The 19,091-nt window shown below is 39.6% G+C and overlaps 1 protein-coding gene across 1 annotated transcript in view; it reads left to right on the forward strand.

Moving 5' to 3' along the window:
* The window catches only part of lama5 (laminin, alpha 5), a 120,516-nt gene that overhangs the window by 82,097 nt on the left and 19,328 nt on the right, over nucleotides 1–19,091 (forward strand). The window contains 24 exon segments of the mRNA XM_044210147.1: nucleotides 945–1,053; nucleotides 1,683–1,780; nucleotides 1,910–2,123; nucleotides 3,091–3,217; nucleotides 3,356–3,495; nucleotides 4,299–4,414; nucleotides 4,750–4,961; nucleotides 5,695–5,896; nucleotides 7,831–7,975; nucleotides 8,097–8,237; nucleotides 9,191–9,352; nucleotides 12,128–12,235; nucleotides 12,481–12,564; nucleotides 13,471–13,701; nucleotides 14,371–14,484; nucleotides 14,615–14,745; nucleotides 14,881–14,961; nucleotides 15,392–15,606; nucleotides 15,916–16,016; nucleotides 16,331–16,514; nucleotides 17,135–17,278; nucleotides 17,453–17,604; nucleotides 17,702–17,812; nucleotides 18,685–18,796. Coding sequence (XP_044066082.1) covers nucleotides 945–1,053; nucleotides 1,683–1,780; nucleotides 1,910–2,123; nucleotides 3,091–3,217; nucleotides 3,356–3,495; nucleotides 4,299–4,414; nucleotides 4,750–4,961; nucleotides 5,695–5,896; nucleotides 7,831–7,975; nucleotides 8,097–8,237; nucleotides 9,191–9,352; nucleotides 12,128–12,235; nucleotides 12,481–12,564; nucleotides 13,471–13,701; nucleotides 14,371–14,484; nucleotides 14,615–14,745; nucleotides 14,881–14,961; nucleotides 15,392–15,606; nucleotides 15,916–16,016; nucleotides 16,331–16,514; nucleotides 17,135–17,278; nucleotides 17,453–17,604; nucleotides 17,702–17,812; nucleotides 18,685–18,796 — 3,434 coding nt within the window.

A 19,091-nucleotide genomic window follows, 5' to 3' on the forward strand; every position in this document is an offset into this window, starting at 1 on the left:
AGAACTTTTACTAAGATTACACTGATCTTTGCATTTATTCAAGAGACCTGTAAATAATCACAGATCGGGAGAGGACAGAACAAAAATATGTTTGTCATTCTGTCTGTAGTTGATGCATTTACCGTCCTATTGTTTTAAATTGAATAAATTGAAGCCACTAAGACCACCACCTCTGCTCTACAGGAAAAAACACTTATTTCCACACCTCTGACCAATATTACTGCTGCTAGTAATGATGGTAGACCTGCAGGTTTTGTATGATTTACAGATCATATTGTATGAAATCAGATGAGTTAACAAAAAAACATTTGGCACTTTAGAGGAAGATACATAAATATACACAAATTATTTTTTGACACAGTTTTCATATCATGATAGATTGAAGAACAGCACACCAAGGGACAAACTAACAGCTGAGAAAGGGCATGTGTCATTCATAAAATGAAGCCTAGCTGAAGATACTATAAGAGTAAAGTTTTGACGTCCCAGTTTGTTGTGCTACCTCACAACTTTCTGACTGTTCATACCACAATTTACAACAGAAATAAAATACCTTTTCTTGCACATTTAAAAACTCAAGTCACATTTTTTTTTTCAAGCTATTTAAAAGCAGGAACTCCCTAACCGTTCCAAAAAATTGGTGTTGCCAGTTTCAGGCATCATTTTCACATTAGACAGGGGTGGGATATGATGCAAAATAACTGCTGAAAATGAACGCTGTACATAACTGTAAAGCTTCGATTATGAGCAAGATGAAAACTATCTGCTGTCGTCTGCACGAATGAGGTGTAAAACAGGATACTGTGTTTGGTCTGGCTGCAGTGTTTGTGTGTTTTTACTGTAATGTGTGGACTCAGCTGGTTCACAGTTTACTGTTACTGTCTGTGCTTTATTAAGTACGTCAACAGCTCTTAATCACTGTGTATCTGTGTGTGCTTGCGTAGCTTCCTGTGTCGAGTCGTGGCCATCGACGAACAGAACAGGGTGGCTGTCTTCTCTCTCCCCGCTGACACCGAGATCCAGCTTACCTCCGACCGCGCCAGCTTCTTCCTGGTGAGAACAGCACCCACGTCACATGATTCACCCAGAGTGCCGTGGTCACGTGATGAGCTTGAGATATGTTGTAAACATGGAAGGAATCTATGTCCTCGGATGGATTAGAGCATAAAAAAGATTTTCAAGATGTTATTGTTTGGAAAGCGAGCCTATGTTTTCAGTTGTCTCCCATAAAACATAATATGAATTAAACATAAAATGTTGGTTTTATTCATCTATCACACAAAGGACAAAGGAAATGATTAGGAAGGAATTTAGTTGTTGACCATGTCGACCTCAATGTCAAACCATGTTAAAATACTCAAACAAATGCCACAACAAACTTGTGCTGTCTCAACTGTAGATTTTGAATGGATGTAGAAATATCAGGGCAACAAATAAAAAATAAAAAAATCAATTAATCAAACGTGACCAATCACCTAATCATTTAGCTGTTAAAATAGCAAAAATATTGAAGTGCTTATTTTAACCATTCCCCAAGTAATCTCTTAAAATTGCATATTTTGAATGTCTTATCAGTATATTTTGGATAAGTTACTTAAATGATTTATCAACCATCCAAACTGTTTATGTTTTCAGCACTAGTGCATACTTATGTTAAAAAGCCAACCTGTGTGTTTCTTCAGCACAAAGTGTACCTGGTGCCTAAAGACCAGTTTACCATGGAGTATGTTGAACCTAAAGTCCACTGCATCAGCACTCATGGACAGTTTTCACCTGACAGGTAAAGTAACAACTGTACATACCTTTTTAAAAACTCCTTTTAGAAATATTCACATACTTTAAAAAAAAAAAACAAAAAAAAACCAAGAACTTCTGAACCATCTTCCTTTCCCTCTCTCTCTCTCTGTAGTTCCTCCTGTGTCCCCTCGCGCTTCCAGACCCCGTCAGACTCGCTGGTCCTGAAGGAGGGCCAGAGCTCCTCTATGCAGGAGTCCATCCTGGTCTCCCCTGCAGCAGCTCCTCCTCTGCCCTTCCACCAGAGAGACAATCTGGCCTGGACCGGAGGAGACAGACCTCCCCACGGAGCAGATAACAGCGACCACATCAGGCTGGATTCACTGCAGGTACGGACGCTGACCTATCAGGGCTGCAGATATTAATGAACATGTTGGACCAGGCATTTTATTTAACTTTTTAAATCTCTTGCAAGAGCATGTACAAGGTAGTTGTGTTTAGAGCTTCAGAGATTTTACTGCTTTTGTTTAGTCCATTTAGTCAGTGAAAAGTAACTCTTTTTTTAATATATTTTTGAGGAACTATTATTATTTCTATTTTTATGTAACTTTATTCTTCTACTTTACTACATTTCAAACAGAAATTGTTTTTTTTTTTTTTTTTACAGTTACTAGTTAATCTATAGATGAGGCTATTACAGGAAAAACAAATTATCATTTAATAATGATACTTTGTTATAGATGAAACTATCCAACAGAATGTATATTAAGTTGAAATTGGGTTCACCTGGACCAGCTGCGCTAAGAAACTTGAAAGTACAACTCTCTGTCCTCTTCTAAAATTATTTTGCTTTTGATTAGGAGTGCAGCTGAAATCTGACCCAACTGTAGGAAATGACCCCAACATGCAAAGGTTTATGGGTATAATGAAACAGATGTCTGATAGCCAGCAGGTGTAGGACAACTACAATCTGGACTGATACACATATTCAACCATTTCAGCACATATTTCCAGAGGTGTTCTCATCTGGTATGGACACCACAAGAGGAATAAGACAAGTCCATGCTGAGCTTCAGTTACAGGAATAAGGAACAGATTTGTTTTGACTCGCCAAAACCTCTAACTTTGGGATGGGATGACACATAACCAAAACCATCTGGTGCTAAAACACAGTAAACTTATCAGCTATGATTCAGGCCTAAAAAGATTAGCTATTGAAAATAGAGAAGCTCAAGGAAAAAAATAACAAAAATCTGGACTATGGATGTTTCTCGCATCTAAGAATCACCATCACCACCATTATCTCTTGTCTCTCTGTCTCTTTTCCATCTCTTCCTCCATCATCCCTTTACCTAGAATGCAGCAGTGTATTCGACCCGTGTCCATGCCCTGGGGCGTTATGTCTTCATCCTCCACTATCACCAGCCTCTCCACCCCACTTATCCTGTGCAGGTCTACATTAACGGTGGACGAATCTGGCAGGGTAAGAGCACGTAGTGTTTGAGATGCAGAGGCTGCAGGCAGTGCAGTCCTGTGTGACGACACTGTGTACTTTGTAAAGTAAATACGTTACAATGAATAAATAACAATAAATCCATTTTAAAAAATTCTTGTGCATCAGGTCACGCAAATGCCTCATTCTGTCCCCACGCTTACGGCTGCCGTAACGTCCTGGTCTCTGAGAATCAGATCATTCTGGATGTGACGGACCACGAGGTCTTCCTCACAGTGCAGATACCTGTTGGCAAGACGCTGTGGCTGGTAAGTTTTACTGCCCTGCTTTTATTTCTCTCTAAAAAAAGTAGTTGAAATTAGCCCCACCTTTACTAGCTGCAACATGTGATGCTTACACATTAATGTATCACTAATTACAATCCAGCGATATAATATATATTATTCTGAAACGGGCCTTTCTGTATAAAGACTTCTTTTACTTTTGGTACTTTAAGTATATTTTCATGCTAATACTTTTGTACTTTTACTTAAGTGAGATTTTGAATGTGACTTTTACTTGTAACAGAGCATTTCTACACTGTGGTATTGTTACTTTGACTTAAGTACAAGGTCGGAGTACTTCTTCCACCACTGTTCAGCTCATTTGAAGCTGCAGAACTCCATGACTAATGTTTTCTAAGATAAGATAATAAAGATAATTCTGTTTGACTTTGCTACTGATGACGCTTGACACACATGCGTAGTGTGTTTTTCAACATAAAAAACTACGTAATGTCAGGCAGATAAAAGTATTTACGCCCTGCGGCTCTGCCACGGCATAAAAAGCTTCAATCAAAAACAGAATTTTGAAAATATATATTTTATATTAAATTATTACAGCCTTGCTACAAAGGAACTGCAGATCTTTTCATGCATGTGGTAATCTAAATTAGGAAGTTACAGGACTCAAACACAAGTTTGTGTTTCTAATCTGAAATCTAAGTAGAAAGGTATTTTCTGTCTTTTCTCCAAAGTCTTAATGCAACAAATGAAGAACCCTCTTCCTCTCTCCTTACCTTATCCCTCCCTCCATCCTCTTCGCTTGTTTCTCATGTGCTGTGTCTCCACAGGACTATGTGCTGGTTGTGCCTGAGGCCAGCTACAGCTCCAGCTACCTGAATGAGCAACCTCTGGATAAATCATACGACTTCATCAGCAACTGTGGCCAAAACAGCTTCTACATCAAGTCAGTATCTTAGCAGGAGAGGAAGTTTGCAGTAGAACTGAACATGCAAGATTGTTTTTATATTACATTACATTATTATATTACAACAAAAAAGTGTTTAAAGTGCACAATGGTCTGTGATGGACAGTGCGAAGAAAAAGATGAATTTGTAGTTGTCATGCTTTCCATAGCCAGTGAATTAAAATGTATACAGTAACATGTAGTTGAATAAGTGTTGCAGATATTTTCAATGAGCCCTTTTGGTGATTAGTCAATGGTAGTAAAGTATCGCTCTTGACTTATTGTATGTGAATGAATGACTCTTCCTCTCTCCTCTTCCTCTCTCGTCCCTCCAGTCCTTCCACCGCCTCTCCGTTCTGCCTCGGCTCTGCGGTGTCTCTGTCGGCCTTCTTCAACAACGGGGCGATGCCCTGCGCCTGCCACGAGGTCGGAGCCGAGAGCGACACCTGCGAGGCGTTCGGCGGGCAGTGCCGCTGTAGGCCAAACGTGATTGGCCGTGACTGCTCCATGTGCGCCACGGGCTACTGGGGATTCCCCAACTGCAGACGTGAGTGTCTGATTGGCTGACTGAATGTCAACTAATTAGCTCTAGTCACGCTGATTATAAATGTATCTACCACAGCTGCTGCTACAGTCGGGCAGGAAGTGGCCAAATCATCATTAACAAAAATGGCAGGAAAAACATTTAACTGGCCAGTGTACAAAAGTAGGCCAGTCATGATAGCACTGTGGTCAAAAGTGACTCTAACATAATGTATTACATTTCAAAAACTGGCGTGTCTGACAAGAAAAATAAAATCAACTACACAAATGTGGATTTCCAATATGGCTGCCAGACAATGTGAAACCTCACTCGAAAGCTCTGACATTAACAAACTGCTTCATTTTATATGTGAGCTGGTTGAGTTTTACTAATACAGTAGATGATAGTCATGTTTTTTTTATTGTTGGACCTCTGTAACTGAATATTCAGACAGAAATTTACTATCCATATGTACATCTGAGAGAAATAAAATAATTTTATCATTACCAACTGGCACTGTTTACTTTTCAGCCATTTTTTCAAAGCAGTATTAAAGAAAACAAACGTATTAACAACTCTAATGTGTTGTGACTGCAGTGACTTTGCAGTAATTTTAAGGGAAATTGAAGTGGATTTGTTTCTGTCTCTCCCGTTCCTCCCTCCTGTCTGTCTCTGAAGCGACAGAGGAATGTATTTCTCTTTCGATGGATTTTGTATTTTCTGTAACTAACTGTATCCCTTCTGGTCTTTCCTCCAGCCTGTAACTGTGGTACAAGGTTATGTGAACCGGTGACCGGTGACTGTATCTGCCCTCCGAGGACTCTACACCCAGAGTGCACCCAGTGTGAGCCCCAGACGTTTGGCTGCCACCCAGTGGTGGGGTGTGAGGTCTGCAACTGCTCTCGGCCTGGCATCGTGTCCCCCGATGTGAGCTGCGATACGCTCAGCGGACAGTGCAGGTAAGACAAGACAGAGGAAATAATGATATTGATTATTGCTGACGTGCCTCAGGAATATGGTTTCTGGCTCAGTATCGGAGCCGGATCGAGCAGTTTTGGGGCCGTAATCAGAACCCATCTTCCCTCTCAAAAAATTAAAACTTCAGTTTCTTCTTATTACCTCTCAGGTTAATAGTTCTTATTTTCTTCAGAAGCCATAAATCATCTGCTGCTCCCCACACTGCCACCACTATTTGAAAAAAGAAAACAAGTCAGCAAGTTCATCTCTCAAATGTCAGGCCTTCGTTTTGGAAATACCTAAAATGGCAGTTATTTCTCGCCCGTTTAGTCTCCTGGCGTGATCTTGGCTCTGACTCTCTCACTGGGTTGATTGCCTGTGTGTCTGGCCAGCTGTACTTGCCAACTCTTGTCTGTGTTCTGTGGAAGCTGCAGGTTTTAAAACTATCTGAGAGTATCTCTCAGTCAGCCCTGGTTCTCCAACAAAACAGCAGCTGTCTGTCCTCGTCCTTATCTGTCTGCATCTGTTATTTCTCCTTCAATCTTTATATCATGATGATGGGATCTGGTGCAGTATACGTCCCCGAAGATTTTGGCTTTCTGGAGGCTGCCAGTCAGCATCTTTTATGTTCAATGGTAGAGGCAAAGGCAGCTCAAATTCATAACTTATCACACAAACATTATCACTACTGTCATAGTTAGTAATATTGTTACAGCTCTCTTCTTCACTCAGACTTCAACTTGAACTCTTCATACACCTGATTGGACGAACACACCCAGGCTAAGCTAAGCTAATCACCTGCTGGTTCTAGCTCCATAGTTAGCCTACAGACATGAGAGTGGTATCAATCTCATCTAATTCTCAGCAAGAAAGCGAATACGTGTGTTTACCAAAATGTTGAGCTCTTCTTTTAAGCTGAACTCTTCAGACCCTGAGTGACACTGACCTAAGAGCATAGAGGGATTGCTGAGAAACAAAGTGATTTTATAATATGCTATCAGAGGTGTAACAGTCAGTCTATTAAACGTACTGCTTAAAATCAGCTATAAAAGTAAAGTTTGACCTGATAATTTCATCACTGTACAAAAATCTTGACTCTAAATTTCAGACCTGACAACTGAACATTTCATTTAGATCATTTTAAAGTCTCTTGAATACACTCAGTAAACGTTGCTTCAGTCATTAAATTTATGTTTAAATCTTTCAATAACATAGAGGTAACTGCATCGGTGCATTTACACACATATTTCACCTTTCTCTTCCATACTAATCAATATATTGAGTGCTTTTCTCACTTATTGTAAGCAGATTTTCAGACTACAGCTGAAAATTTGACGTCTACCTCATTCTCTCTCTGTTTGCTCCTGTACTTTGTTTCTGTCTTTCTCTCTATAAAAGTATTTTCTGTCTTCTCAACTCAACTTTTTTTTAATCTCTCCATCTTCTGTCTCTCTTCTTCCCTCTTTCTCTCTCTTCGAGTATGTCTTCCGTGTTTTGCCTCACTGTGAACATTAAGGCATTCAAGATATCTTAAATCATCATTTCCCCCTGACAAACACACACTCACACACACAGAGGAATGTGTCAGCTTTGTCCAGACAAGACAAGGATGTAAAGCTGAAAGTTTTTCTCTGCCTAAAGGCTCTCGTCATGTAAGATCCCAGCACCTGGCATTAACACACACATTCACACACCCAGTTTCATGTACCCTGCAGTCAGCTGCCAGTCTATCTGTCATTTGTGATGGATAATGGGGAGCAATAAACCTTTCATCTCCTAAAAGACTGAAATACATTTTTGCACATAAAGGTCAAAATGTGTAGGTGTATGTAGAGACAGAGAAATAAATCCACAGCTAAAGAGATACATTTGATCAATAGACCTAGACAGATTGATTCTCAAACATTAATAAACAATTGTTTATTATTTTTTCCAGATGTAAGAACAACATCGTCGGCCGTCAGTGTGACCGCTGTGCTCCCGGTTTCTATGGTTACCCCAACTGCAGGCCATGTGACTGCAATGAGGCAGGAACTGAGGAGGAAGTGTGTGACTCCTTCACAGGACAGTGTCTCTGCAAGGTGGGGCAGCACACACACACACACACACACACACACACACACACACACACACACACACGTCCTCCTGAACCCTGCACCCCTCTCCGTATGGTCTAACCTGCTGTGTGTCCTCCACCTGTAGGAGAACGTCCAGGGTTCCCGATGTGATCAGTGCAGAGTTGGTACGTTCCACTTGGACCCAACCAACCCTAAGGGCTGCACGAGCTGCTTCTGCTTCGGAGCCACCGACCGCTGTCGCAGCTCTGACAAAAGACGCACCGAGGTACTCATGTTTGTTCACTTCAGCTTTATGATATCACCACAGATGGTCATGTTTTCACCTGTGTCTGTTTGCAGGATGTCTTTAAAACCTCGCTGACTTTCATTAAACTTGGTCCACAGATCAACTTTGTGCAATAAAATCCAAATCTGGGAATTCTGCTGTGAGATTATCAACATTTTTTTAGGCATTATTATTATTAACAGAAAAAGAGGTTTGATTCCAAATCCTAAAGGGAAGTCAAATTAAAGATGATGTTTTATAGCAAGTTTTGAAGACTGTTTCAGCCTTGTACTTCAACCACATAGTTCCACTGAGACACAGTACCACAGTGCTTCCTTATGCTAAAACCTTGCTAACAATTAATAGTATGCAGATTTTTTTCTCGATCAGTCGATTAGTTTTGTCAATAAAATGGCAGGAATGTCAGTTTCCCAGAGCCCAAGGTGACGTCTTTTGTCCTAACAGTCCCCAAAAAATATTAAATTTACACTGATATAAAACTGCAAACTCTCATAATGGAGAAGCTGGAACAAGCAAATGTTTGGCGACCGACTAATCGATTCATTGACTAATCGTTTCAGCTCTAGCTGTTACCAGTAAATATTTTTAGTGCAAAACACTCAACACTTTAGATAAAGTTTAGATACCTTTTGATATTTTTACTTTTATTATTGTGATATGTTACTGCTGCTGAACTTGCCACATCTCTTGAATTTTTGCTGAGTGTCATTGCTGTCATCAACGTTCCCACTCAGAATTAATAAATTTAATATCCTCTAGTATTAGTCATGTTAAAATGCCCTTAAATATTACAGAAACAAAGTTAGGGTTTCTCTCAACATTTTGTGTTGATGACAGTTACGACTTTGAGCTCATGTCCCATCTCTGATCTCTTCCCCCTCTCTTTTTTTTTTTCCTCCTGTGTTATCGTTAACCATTCTCCTCTCCTGCAGGTTATGGACATGGAGGGCTGGGTGTTGCTAGGAGCAGACAGACAGGAAGTGCCGGTCGCAGTGTATCCTGGTCAGGACCTTGTAGAGGCTGACCTCAGCGACGTGCCAGATGTCTACCAGGACCTCCACTGGCACGCACCGAAGACTTACCTGGGAGACAAGGTAAGAGAGGGAAAACAACATTTGAAGAAATGTTTGAGTAAATATATTCTGGCTTTAATTCACTTCAAATACTTCTTTATTCAAAGTGCAATTTGAGGCAAGCGAGTTTGCAAATACAAGTACACATAAACAATTTACATTAAAAAGGTCATAGTCAAGTACATAAAAACAGACAAATGTTTGTTGACATACACAAGGATTAATTGCCCACAAAGGCACATTATGTCAAAAAAATTACTTAAGTTTACTATGATGCCAACTGACAGCCATGATGAATATATTTTGACGTGATGGTTAACACAAAACAGGAAGGAATACTTGGATTCATGAAAACAAAAGTTCATGAAACAAGTTCAGTTTGTGACTAGCTCAGTGCAAATAAAGTAACGGTAAAATATGCAAATAGCATTTTTTGCAAACAGAGCAGAAAGACACAAGAGCTAACATGAGGAGACTCGACGTGAAAATATCAGCTTTATCATAACCAAATTTAGTCTTACTTTCCTAAACAAAGCTTTTAATAATGAAAACTTGTGCTATTTCTATGCAACATTTTAGAGGTGAAGTGTTAAAGAAATTCAAATCCACAATACATAATCTGTGGTTCAGTGTTTATGTATCTTTGGCAGCATTTTGTGAGAACATATAGTGCAGGAACTGAAGTGAAATGATCTCCCCTGTCTTACATTTGAGCAAGATTTTTTTCTACATCATGGGAGGATTTTTGTCCTTCAGAGACCAATGACTGACAGTTTTTTAAACACACCGGCACTCATACATATCATACTACATATTAACAACTTCAGTGATAGTAATAACAAGTTAGGCGTGACCAGGCAAACTAGGCTCGTTGGAATCTTTTGTTGAAAGTTGCTGAGCCCCAACAATCAAATGCTCTTAAAACATCTGGAGATGTGGAGGTGGATTTGTGTGTATTTTATCTAATCAATCTGTATTTACTCTGGAAGGTTGACTGAGGATGTTTCTTACGAATGCCAAGATGTGTGGCATCATAATTTTCCTGTTCAGGGTTAAACATTTCTCAGCTTGAGGCCCCTGGCGCGCAGAACTCATAAAACTCCTCAAAATCAATTAGAAAAACGAAAAGAAAAGTGTTGGTCTCTGGAGAAAACAACCGCTAGAAGGGTGGAAGGTCAAAAACAAAAAGCCAGATGATACTCGACACAGCAATTCAACCTTAAACTGAATATAGGTTACAATTAGCCCCTTAGGACTTATGTATTATTACATTTGAGTCCTGCCTTTTTGTTTTAAACAGAAGGCTGTTTAACCACTCTTTACACAATTTTCAAGGCATTTTTAGAATCCCAAAGGATACTCCTGTTATCTGAAGAAAAAAAAAATCTGTCCGCTGTACATTTTTTACACCTTACTTGAAGAAATATAATTGTTTGTTGTTTTTTTTGCTTAAACAAATAGTTTGACATTTTATGGAAATGTGCTTATTTGCTTTCTTGCCGAGAGTTAGATGAGAAGATTAATACCACTCTCATATCTATCCATTAAATATAAAGCTACAATCAGGTGACGGTTAGCTTAGCAGTAAGACTGGAAGCCTGGTCAAGCACATAACCCCCCCATAAAACCACAATGTACGGATTAAACAAACGAGATATAACGTGTCAATTAGTGAGCTTTTGAGATACTGCTTGGTGGATTTTGTTACCTTTAGAAAGTAAACTGTTCCAGTTTCCAGTCTCTAAGCGATTCTAATAATAATAAGCTAATCTATTTCACAAAATGTCAAGCTATTCCTTTAACAAAACACATTTTGGTCAGAACAAAAAAGTACTAAGATTCAATATTCCAGGTTTCCAAATTGAGACGTTATTTTCAAACCCAGACAAAGAAAAATGTCACCAGGAGCAAAATATATCCTTGCTCCTTTTTTGTACAATACAATAAAAATATAAGGTTATTATGTATGAAACTATAAAATAGTTGAACATGCTCTAGCATTTAATATAGACAAATATCCCTAATAAATGTACCTTATCTCTGTTAAATCAGGACTTTAAGACTTTTATTGATTTACATTTGGGACCATTTATTCATATCTTGCACTGTAATTTCTTCTTATTCTAGTTTACCTTATGTTTATCTTATATTTTTTTATTTATGCCTTGTATTTTTTTTATATCTTGTCTTAATGCCTTTCATGTCTTAGTGTAAAGCACTTTGAATTGTCTTGTTGTTGAAAGGTGCTATACAAGTAAACTTGCCTTGCCCTCTCCTTATCTCCGGGACTCAAAGGTAAAGACGATACATAAGGGACACAAACTTCAGCAAAGTCACAAATACATTAAACAACACACACACACACACCCCTAAATTACACAGACAGACATTATCATGATCTGAGGCTCAGACGAGGTGTTGGATAGAGATCAGCGTTTCGTCTTGATGTTTGAATCGACAACTTCCATGTGTGATTCAACCAGCATCAGTCTGCAGCTTCAAATGTCAGCTATGCCAAAGCCTGCATGGTTATCATAGAAGTTAAGGCATTTTATCTTTCACAGAGGTTTAATCCGGCCTTGGATCTTGTTTTTGTTAGACTGTACAGTCTGAATGTAATCCGTTGTCTGGATTAAGATGCAATAGCATAGAGATTAAAGCTCTGAGTCTGTCTCTCTGTTAGCCTTTCCTGTCTTTCTATCCTTCATTAATGCCTTATTTCAGTCATATCTCTGCATCATAGCTGTTCATCCCTTCTATATCTCCTAAAACTACCATCCATCCCTGTTTCCCCAGGTCTCATCCTACGGAGGTTATCTGAGGTATCGTCTCCACACTCAGACCATGAGAGGCGACGTGTTGTCTCTGCCAGCAGAGGCCTCCAGGCCTGACATCATTCTCAAGGTACAAAACACACACACAAATATCACTGTAACCTAGTTTCACATACAAACCACTGTGGAAAAACACATCTACACATCTTCGTCTGCCAGAATCATGACACACAAACACATATACAAACATGTACACACAGAGTATTATTTTGGCCGAAACCTTGTCTTATATGATATGATAGTCATATGAAACAGAACATACACACACTCTTACACACAATTTACAGTATTTCCTCTGTGTTTTTCCCCTGGCAGGGTAACCAAATGACCCTGGTGTTCATGGAGAGAGAGTACTCCTCACCTGAAGAGCCTCACCTGGGAATAGTTCACATAGTCGAGGTAAAGTCGCGTTTACATGTCGTCATCGGTTGTTTAAGCTGCACAAGCCAGGAGATTTATGTGAGAAGCTGAATTTAACAGCCCAACTCACAGCTCACCGGAGGGAAATCCACTTTTCTTTCCAGAAGTTATGAGTCAAACCTGACATGGAAACGAGCTACAGTTATTGGTTGCAAACATTTAGCAGTTTGGTGACCTCAGGTTATATAATCTTGTTTTAAACCTGAATGTCCCACTGCCACTTAGAGCTGCTGATACACAATATTACGTAGTACTGCTTTATATGTGTTTTTTGATGGTTGTAGATTTGTGCGTATTTATTCACTTTCACCCCGTTCTTCTTTCTGGCCTCATACAAATTCGACATACTGCTTATTCTACATGGGGCTGGGCTTTATGGATAGAATATTTTTTGTGATAAAATTTTAATTTCTCATCCCTGGAGGGCAAAACAAATGTACCCAGAGATTCTGAGTCATTATGTTGATCAGAGGTTAGTGAAAAATGTTCTATTATGTTTCTCAGAACTGACATATTTGTTTTACTGGATACTAGATGATTTTGTAGAAATTATTACTTTAAAAAAAATGTAAATCTGAGTTGAGAAAAAGTTAAAAGACCTCTTTTTGAAAAACTACAACCCTCTTAAACCCTCTTCCTTTTTTTTGATCCCCTCTTACATAAACCTATTAGTACCATTATCTGTCTATCTTTTTTTTTTTTTTTTTTACATTATTGCAGTAATTAACTGCCCTTCCTTGCTCCTCTGGTCCTTAAATTACCGGGCAACAGGTGTTGCTGTCCACTTACTTTGTTTCTATTTCTTTAGTATGTGTAACTATGTCCATATACCTCCTCGAGGGGTCCTTGGTTCATCTCTCTCCTCCCTCCTTCCTCTCCTCACAGGGAAGTTTCCGTCACGTTCAGACCGGCAACTTGGTGTCTCGGGAGGAGCTGATGATGGTTCTGGTCAGTCTGGAGTCTCTGCAGATCCGAGCCCTGCACTCCCAGTCGGCCCACTCCGTATCGCTCCGCGGCGCCGTGCTGGAGGGCGCAGACAGCCTGCCTGCCGGTCGCCATGCCAACAACGTGGAGATCTGCATGTGTCCCGCCAACTACCTGGGGGACTCGTGTCAGGTGAGGGACCACATTGGTTGTTAGATTGTTCAGACTGTTAAGTTATCATAGTTATATTTATTATTAAATTAGTAGTTTTATGTTACCTTCGCAACCAACATTATGTTTTTGGTTCCGTCTGTTTCTTTGTTGAACCTAAGCAAGTTGTTCTGAAGGATTTGAAGAAAGATATATAGCATCTGTCAAATTATTCTGATTGCATACGTTTTGTTTGTAGAAAAATGAGAGAATGCTTTTTATTGGTAACCCAACTGAACAGAGTTTTATAATCAGCCGAAATTCTGAAACAGAAATAAGTAGTCGATTAACTGATTATACGATCAACAGAACATTAATCTGCAACTATTTGGTAATCAATTATCTTTTTTTAAGCAGAACCATTCTCTGGTTCCAGCTCCTTAAAGTTGAGGATTTCCTGCTTTTCTCTGAGTTATATCATTGTAAATTGAAATAAATGTTTTTTTTCAAGTTATTTGAAGACACCTTTTTATAATAATGGGCCTATTTTTATGCTATTTTATAGCATTTTATTGACAAAAAGACCAATCCACTAATCAAGAAAGTAATCAGCAGATTAATCATCAGTCGAAAATGTAAATCATTAATGAAAATAATCTTCCATCCCTTACATGCATGTTCGACTTTCTGATGTTTCTCTCCTCTGTATAGAAATGTGCTCCAGGTTACTACAGAGACACTATTGGCCTGTTTCTGGGTAAATGTGTTCCCTGTAACTGTAACGGACACTCTGACCAGTGTCTGGATGGATCTGGAATCTGTGTGGTGAGGATTTTCAATGATAAATCTTTTCCTACTCTAGTGGGACAAACACAAACCTTTCTGTCCGTCTTGATATCTTTCCCCTCTAACATTGTTTACAGATTAATCATTGTTTTCTCTCTCTGTCCATCAGGGCTGCCAGCATAACACAGCCGGTGACCACTGTGAGAAGTGCCTGGGTGGTTTCCTTGGCAACAACACTCTCGACGGGCAGGCAGTGTCATGCTCCAGTTGTCCCTGCCCGCTGAGGGTCCCATCCAACAAGTCAGTACATTTTACTCTTGTTAATTTCCCTCTCCTTTCCCCTCTCCCCGTTAGTGTCATCTTTCACAGTCACTCACTGATTTCTCATTTAATCATATATTATACTACCTCCTTGTGGTTTGTCTCTCTGTGTAGTTTTGCAGACCGTTGTTTGCAGAAAAGCGACAGGATGCAGTGTCTGTGCATGCCGGGTTACGCTGGACCACAGTGCGAAAGGTAAACCACAGTGTGGGTTTGTTGTGAACAACACTCTACATTTTAAGGACAGTAGTTCCACATACAGTAAGTGCTGAAGTGCCTTTAGCTGCCTCTCAAAGATAAATTCTTTACCAAACCTTTAAAAGTTTAAAAAGTTTTGTTTCTTTCTTTTTAATGCATTACAGCATTGTTTGTTTGATTTTAAGCAAGAACTACAATGGTTACCTCTGTAACTTAACGCCTTAATTAATAACATAACTCGTGATAACTGATTCATTTTATCATTTTGGCTCATTATGTCATTAAAATCTTCAAATAAAAAGATAGTTTAGGGATTTTAACTTCACTAATTATATCTTTCCAAAGCAAGTTCACATCACGAAATGTAACCTACATAAACACCATTTGCTGCAGATACATGTCATTAAATATGGGCCTCTTAACACAGGTGTGCCCCCGGTTACTACGGCAACCCCATGGTGCTCGGCAGTAGGTGCCAGCTGTGCAATTGCCACGGCAACACGGACCCCAACATGCTGTTCACCGACTGTCACCCGCTGACCGGCGTGTGTCTCAGCTGCATGCACAACACGGCCGGGCCTCACTGTGACACCTGCGCTCCCGGTTACTACGGAGACGCCATCACCGCCAAAAACTGCACCAGTGAGTTCAGCTACGACCTCAATTCATTATATGCATTCATGTGTTCATTTGATCAAATTAGGCTGTTCGGTTTAACAGTAAAAGCTTCAGTTAAGTGAAGAAGAGTAACGGACAGTGATGAAGTCAGACATTAGGACGCTCTGATTAATGCCAAAGAGGTTTCTTGATTTTAGATCTGTGCTTGGCTTATTGATTCCTAAAAAAATGTGCATTCAGTTAAGTAAACGATAACAACGTGATGGATTAAGTTGTTAAAATTAAAAAATTAAAAGCTGTGTGTATTCTGTTTTTTTTTTTTTTTTAACACAGAATGCAACTGTTCTCCGTGTGGCACCGAGTCATGTGACCCTCAAACTGGAGAGTGTCGGTGTAAAGCTGGAGTCACCGGGCCGCGCTGTGAACGCTGTGTGGTAAGAGGTGTTTTTACATTCTTTATATCTTAAACTATAATTCACACCCATTTGTTTACAAACAGCATTAAAAAACAGTTGAGAGCCTCTAGTTAAAACAAGAAGCTGATGATTACATTTTGCAATACTGCATCAAATATCACAACGATAGCAAGTAACAAGTAGCTGGTATTGTCTGCAGTTATGTTAGTTCAGCAAACAAATCCAAAATGGTGCAGCTAACGAGCTACAATCTGTCCTCTTGTCGTCTTTACTGGGAGAAACTTTCCAGCTTCACCTCACTTCACCTCTACCTGAATCTGTTTTTCTCTCAGGATGGCTCGTTTGGCTTCGACTCGTGCTCCGGCTGTCGTCAGTGCGACTGTGACGCCTCTGCAGCTCTCGTCCAGCCGTGTGACCCTCAGAGCGGTCAGTGCGCCTGTCGGCCCGGAGTCAACGGGCCAAACTGCAAACAGTGCGCTCCTGGACACTGGGACTACGGACCCAACGGATGCAAGAGTGAGTGAATGCGTGACATAATATACAGCGAAGCACGTATTGACTCTGCATACTTTAGTTATGGCTAGTGGACTCCATAGTAACTGTAGTAATTTTTAAAATGTATGCTCAGGTTATACTGATTACTCCTTTGATCTTTTTCATGTTGTGGTGCATTATGCTTTTTTGAAAATGTTACTGTTGTTTTAAAAGATAATCTGTTCATTTAGTTTGTTAAAGCACTAAAACACAAACACAAACTGTTCTTGTAAAGTTAATCAGACCACAATTTGTGTACAGCATCTTTGCAGCCTAAACAAGAGCCTGCATGGTCCACATTTCAACTGCAGCCAATACAGTAGAGTGTACTCAATTCATATTCAAACCATGGGCTGCAGCTGGAATTACAGCGTGAACACTTACAGTTTGGCAGGAAGGACGTTGAAAACCGATCACGGATTAGAGCTTTAAAAGTAGCCGTTGTATAATATTAGTAGTTGTAGCAGGAAGAGTAATAGTTGTCAAAATTGTATCCATATGTTTGCAGTGATATCTGATCGTAGCTTTCGTTGTTGGTTACTTTTATTCAATCACACTGTGGATGCAAAAGGGATCTGATAAAATCACCTCCGTCTCTCCAGGGTGCAACTGTAGAGGAGGTCGCTGTGACCCCCGGACAGGAGAGTGCCGCTGTCCTGACGGGATGACAGGGAAACAGTGCGACACCTGCTCACAAAAATACACTGTTCCTGTAGACCACCACCATCATGGCATGCACTGTGAGCGTAAGTGAAACACACACACATGTGGCAGCAACTGAGCGGGAATTCCTTTCATGTTTGAAAGAGGAAAAAAACACCAGCAAACTTCCAACGAGAACAGAACAGTTTCTGTTTCATGATGATGGAAGAATGAAATGAAGTAAGTGTGTGTGTGTGTGTGTGTGTGTCCCCTTGCAGCGTGTGACAGCTGTGTCATCGTGCTGTTGGAGGATCTGGACAAGATGAACGACGACTTCCGCTCAGTATCCGATCAGCTGAGCAGTCTCAACGCCAGCTCCATGGCCTGGGCTCAGCTGCACAATCTTAACAAGTCTGTGGAGGACATTGCAGTGAGTGTGCGCACGCACACACACACACACACACACATGTTTTTAGCCACACCTGCTCCAGATTTTTTAAAATAAACTCATTCTCCCATGATTCTAGCGTGCCATAGAGAACTACAACAGTACGCTGGATGAGAGCAGGAGTCGGGCCGACTTGCTGGATGCTGAGATCATGAATATCGATGATGACATTGATGAACTGCAGGGCAAGGTGTGCTCACTGATGACACAAACACACACACACACACACACACACACACACTCACACTTTCTTGAGCAATCTGAATGAACCAAATCTTTATTTAAAGAAGCTTAAATTTGATTAAATGAGTCCAGTCCACTTTCTGTGTACTTATGAACACTGTGCTTTGCTCAGGGACACACCAAAAGACGCCCACCAGAAAAGACAAAGCAGATTCAGTTATTGTCGGAGCTCTAAAATGTCTGCCTTGTAGGGGATTATGAATTATTAATATTATTAATTAATTCATTAATTAATATTATTGATTTTCTTTTCATATCATTAGACAAAATTCTACTCAAGATATTATTGTTTGAAATTCTAATCTTTACATGAACGATAATTTCACTAATATCTGTTAAAGTATGAGATCAGAAATACTTGAAAATAAGTTTTTGGGGTTTTTTTGTTTTAGGATTTTAGAAAATGTAATATAACGCAATGTAACCTCTTTGCTTTGTTTTTGGAACAATACTGTAAATACTGTGACATAGTGATAATTAGCTAATGCTTTGACATTTTACATAAAAGTCCTGGCAGAAAGCAAGAGAACTTGCTAAATTTCCGCCACAAAGAGTTTGTTTTGATTTCAATAAATACATTTAATTATAGTATCTGTGAAGAAACTTATATTTTCTACTTTCCTGTAGTTCATTGATCTGAATGTTAAAGAGCAACAGTTTTGTTTTCCTTGAGTTGGAAATAATGAGGAACAGTTTCCAGTTTTCACTCACCTCACACCTTTTATCAGACCGTCGTCTTTACCACCACAAAATAAAAATGTTGTAAATTTCTCTGTTTTCATGTAGAACTGAGAGTGTTATGTGTTGTGGTGTTTTCAGGCGACAGCGTTGACTGACAGGGTTGGTGACCTGCGGGACAGTACCACTAACACACACCAGAGGGCACAAGATCTCCTGTCCTTCATCAACAACGTGACCATGGATTTAAACAGTAGGACGGAGGACAATGAGTCCATCAAAAATGAAAACATAATTATACACTATGGAGCAAACTATTCCTTTAAGTCAATCAGTGCATCAGTTGCTGCGTCACCAATAGTATGAGATGCTGGGACAGAAACCTTGAGTGATTTTCCATATCCATAGAAATCTCAAAATAATAAATTAGTATGTAACTATGAGGTAAAATCATATTCACATTACAAAAATTAAACATTTAAAGATTCAAAGTAAGTTTGAAATAAGTTTTGTCTCTATGTCTCTAATGAAAATAACACAGTACATAA

This window comes from Siniperca chuatsi, linkage group LG10, assembly GCF_020085105.1.
Source record: "Siniperca chuatsi isolate FFG_IHB_CAS linkage group LG10, ASM2008510v1, whole genome shotgun sequence".
Taxonomy (NCBI): Eukaryota; Metazoa; Chordata; class Actinopteri; order Centrarchiformes; family Sinipercidae; genus Siniperca; species Siniperca chuatsi.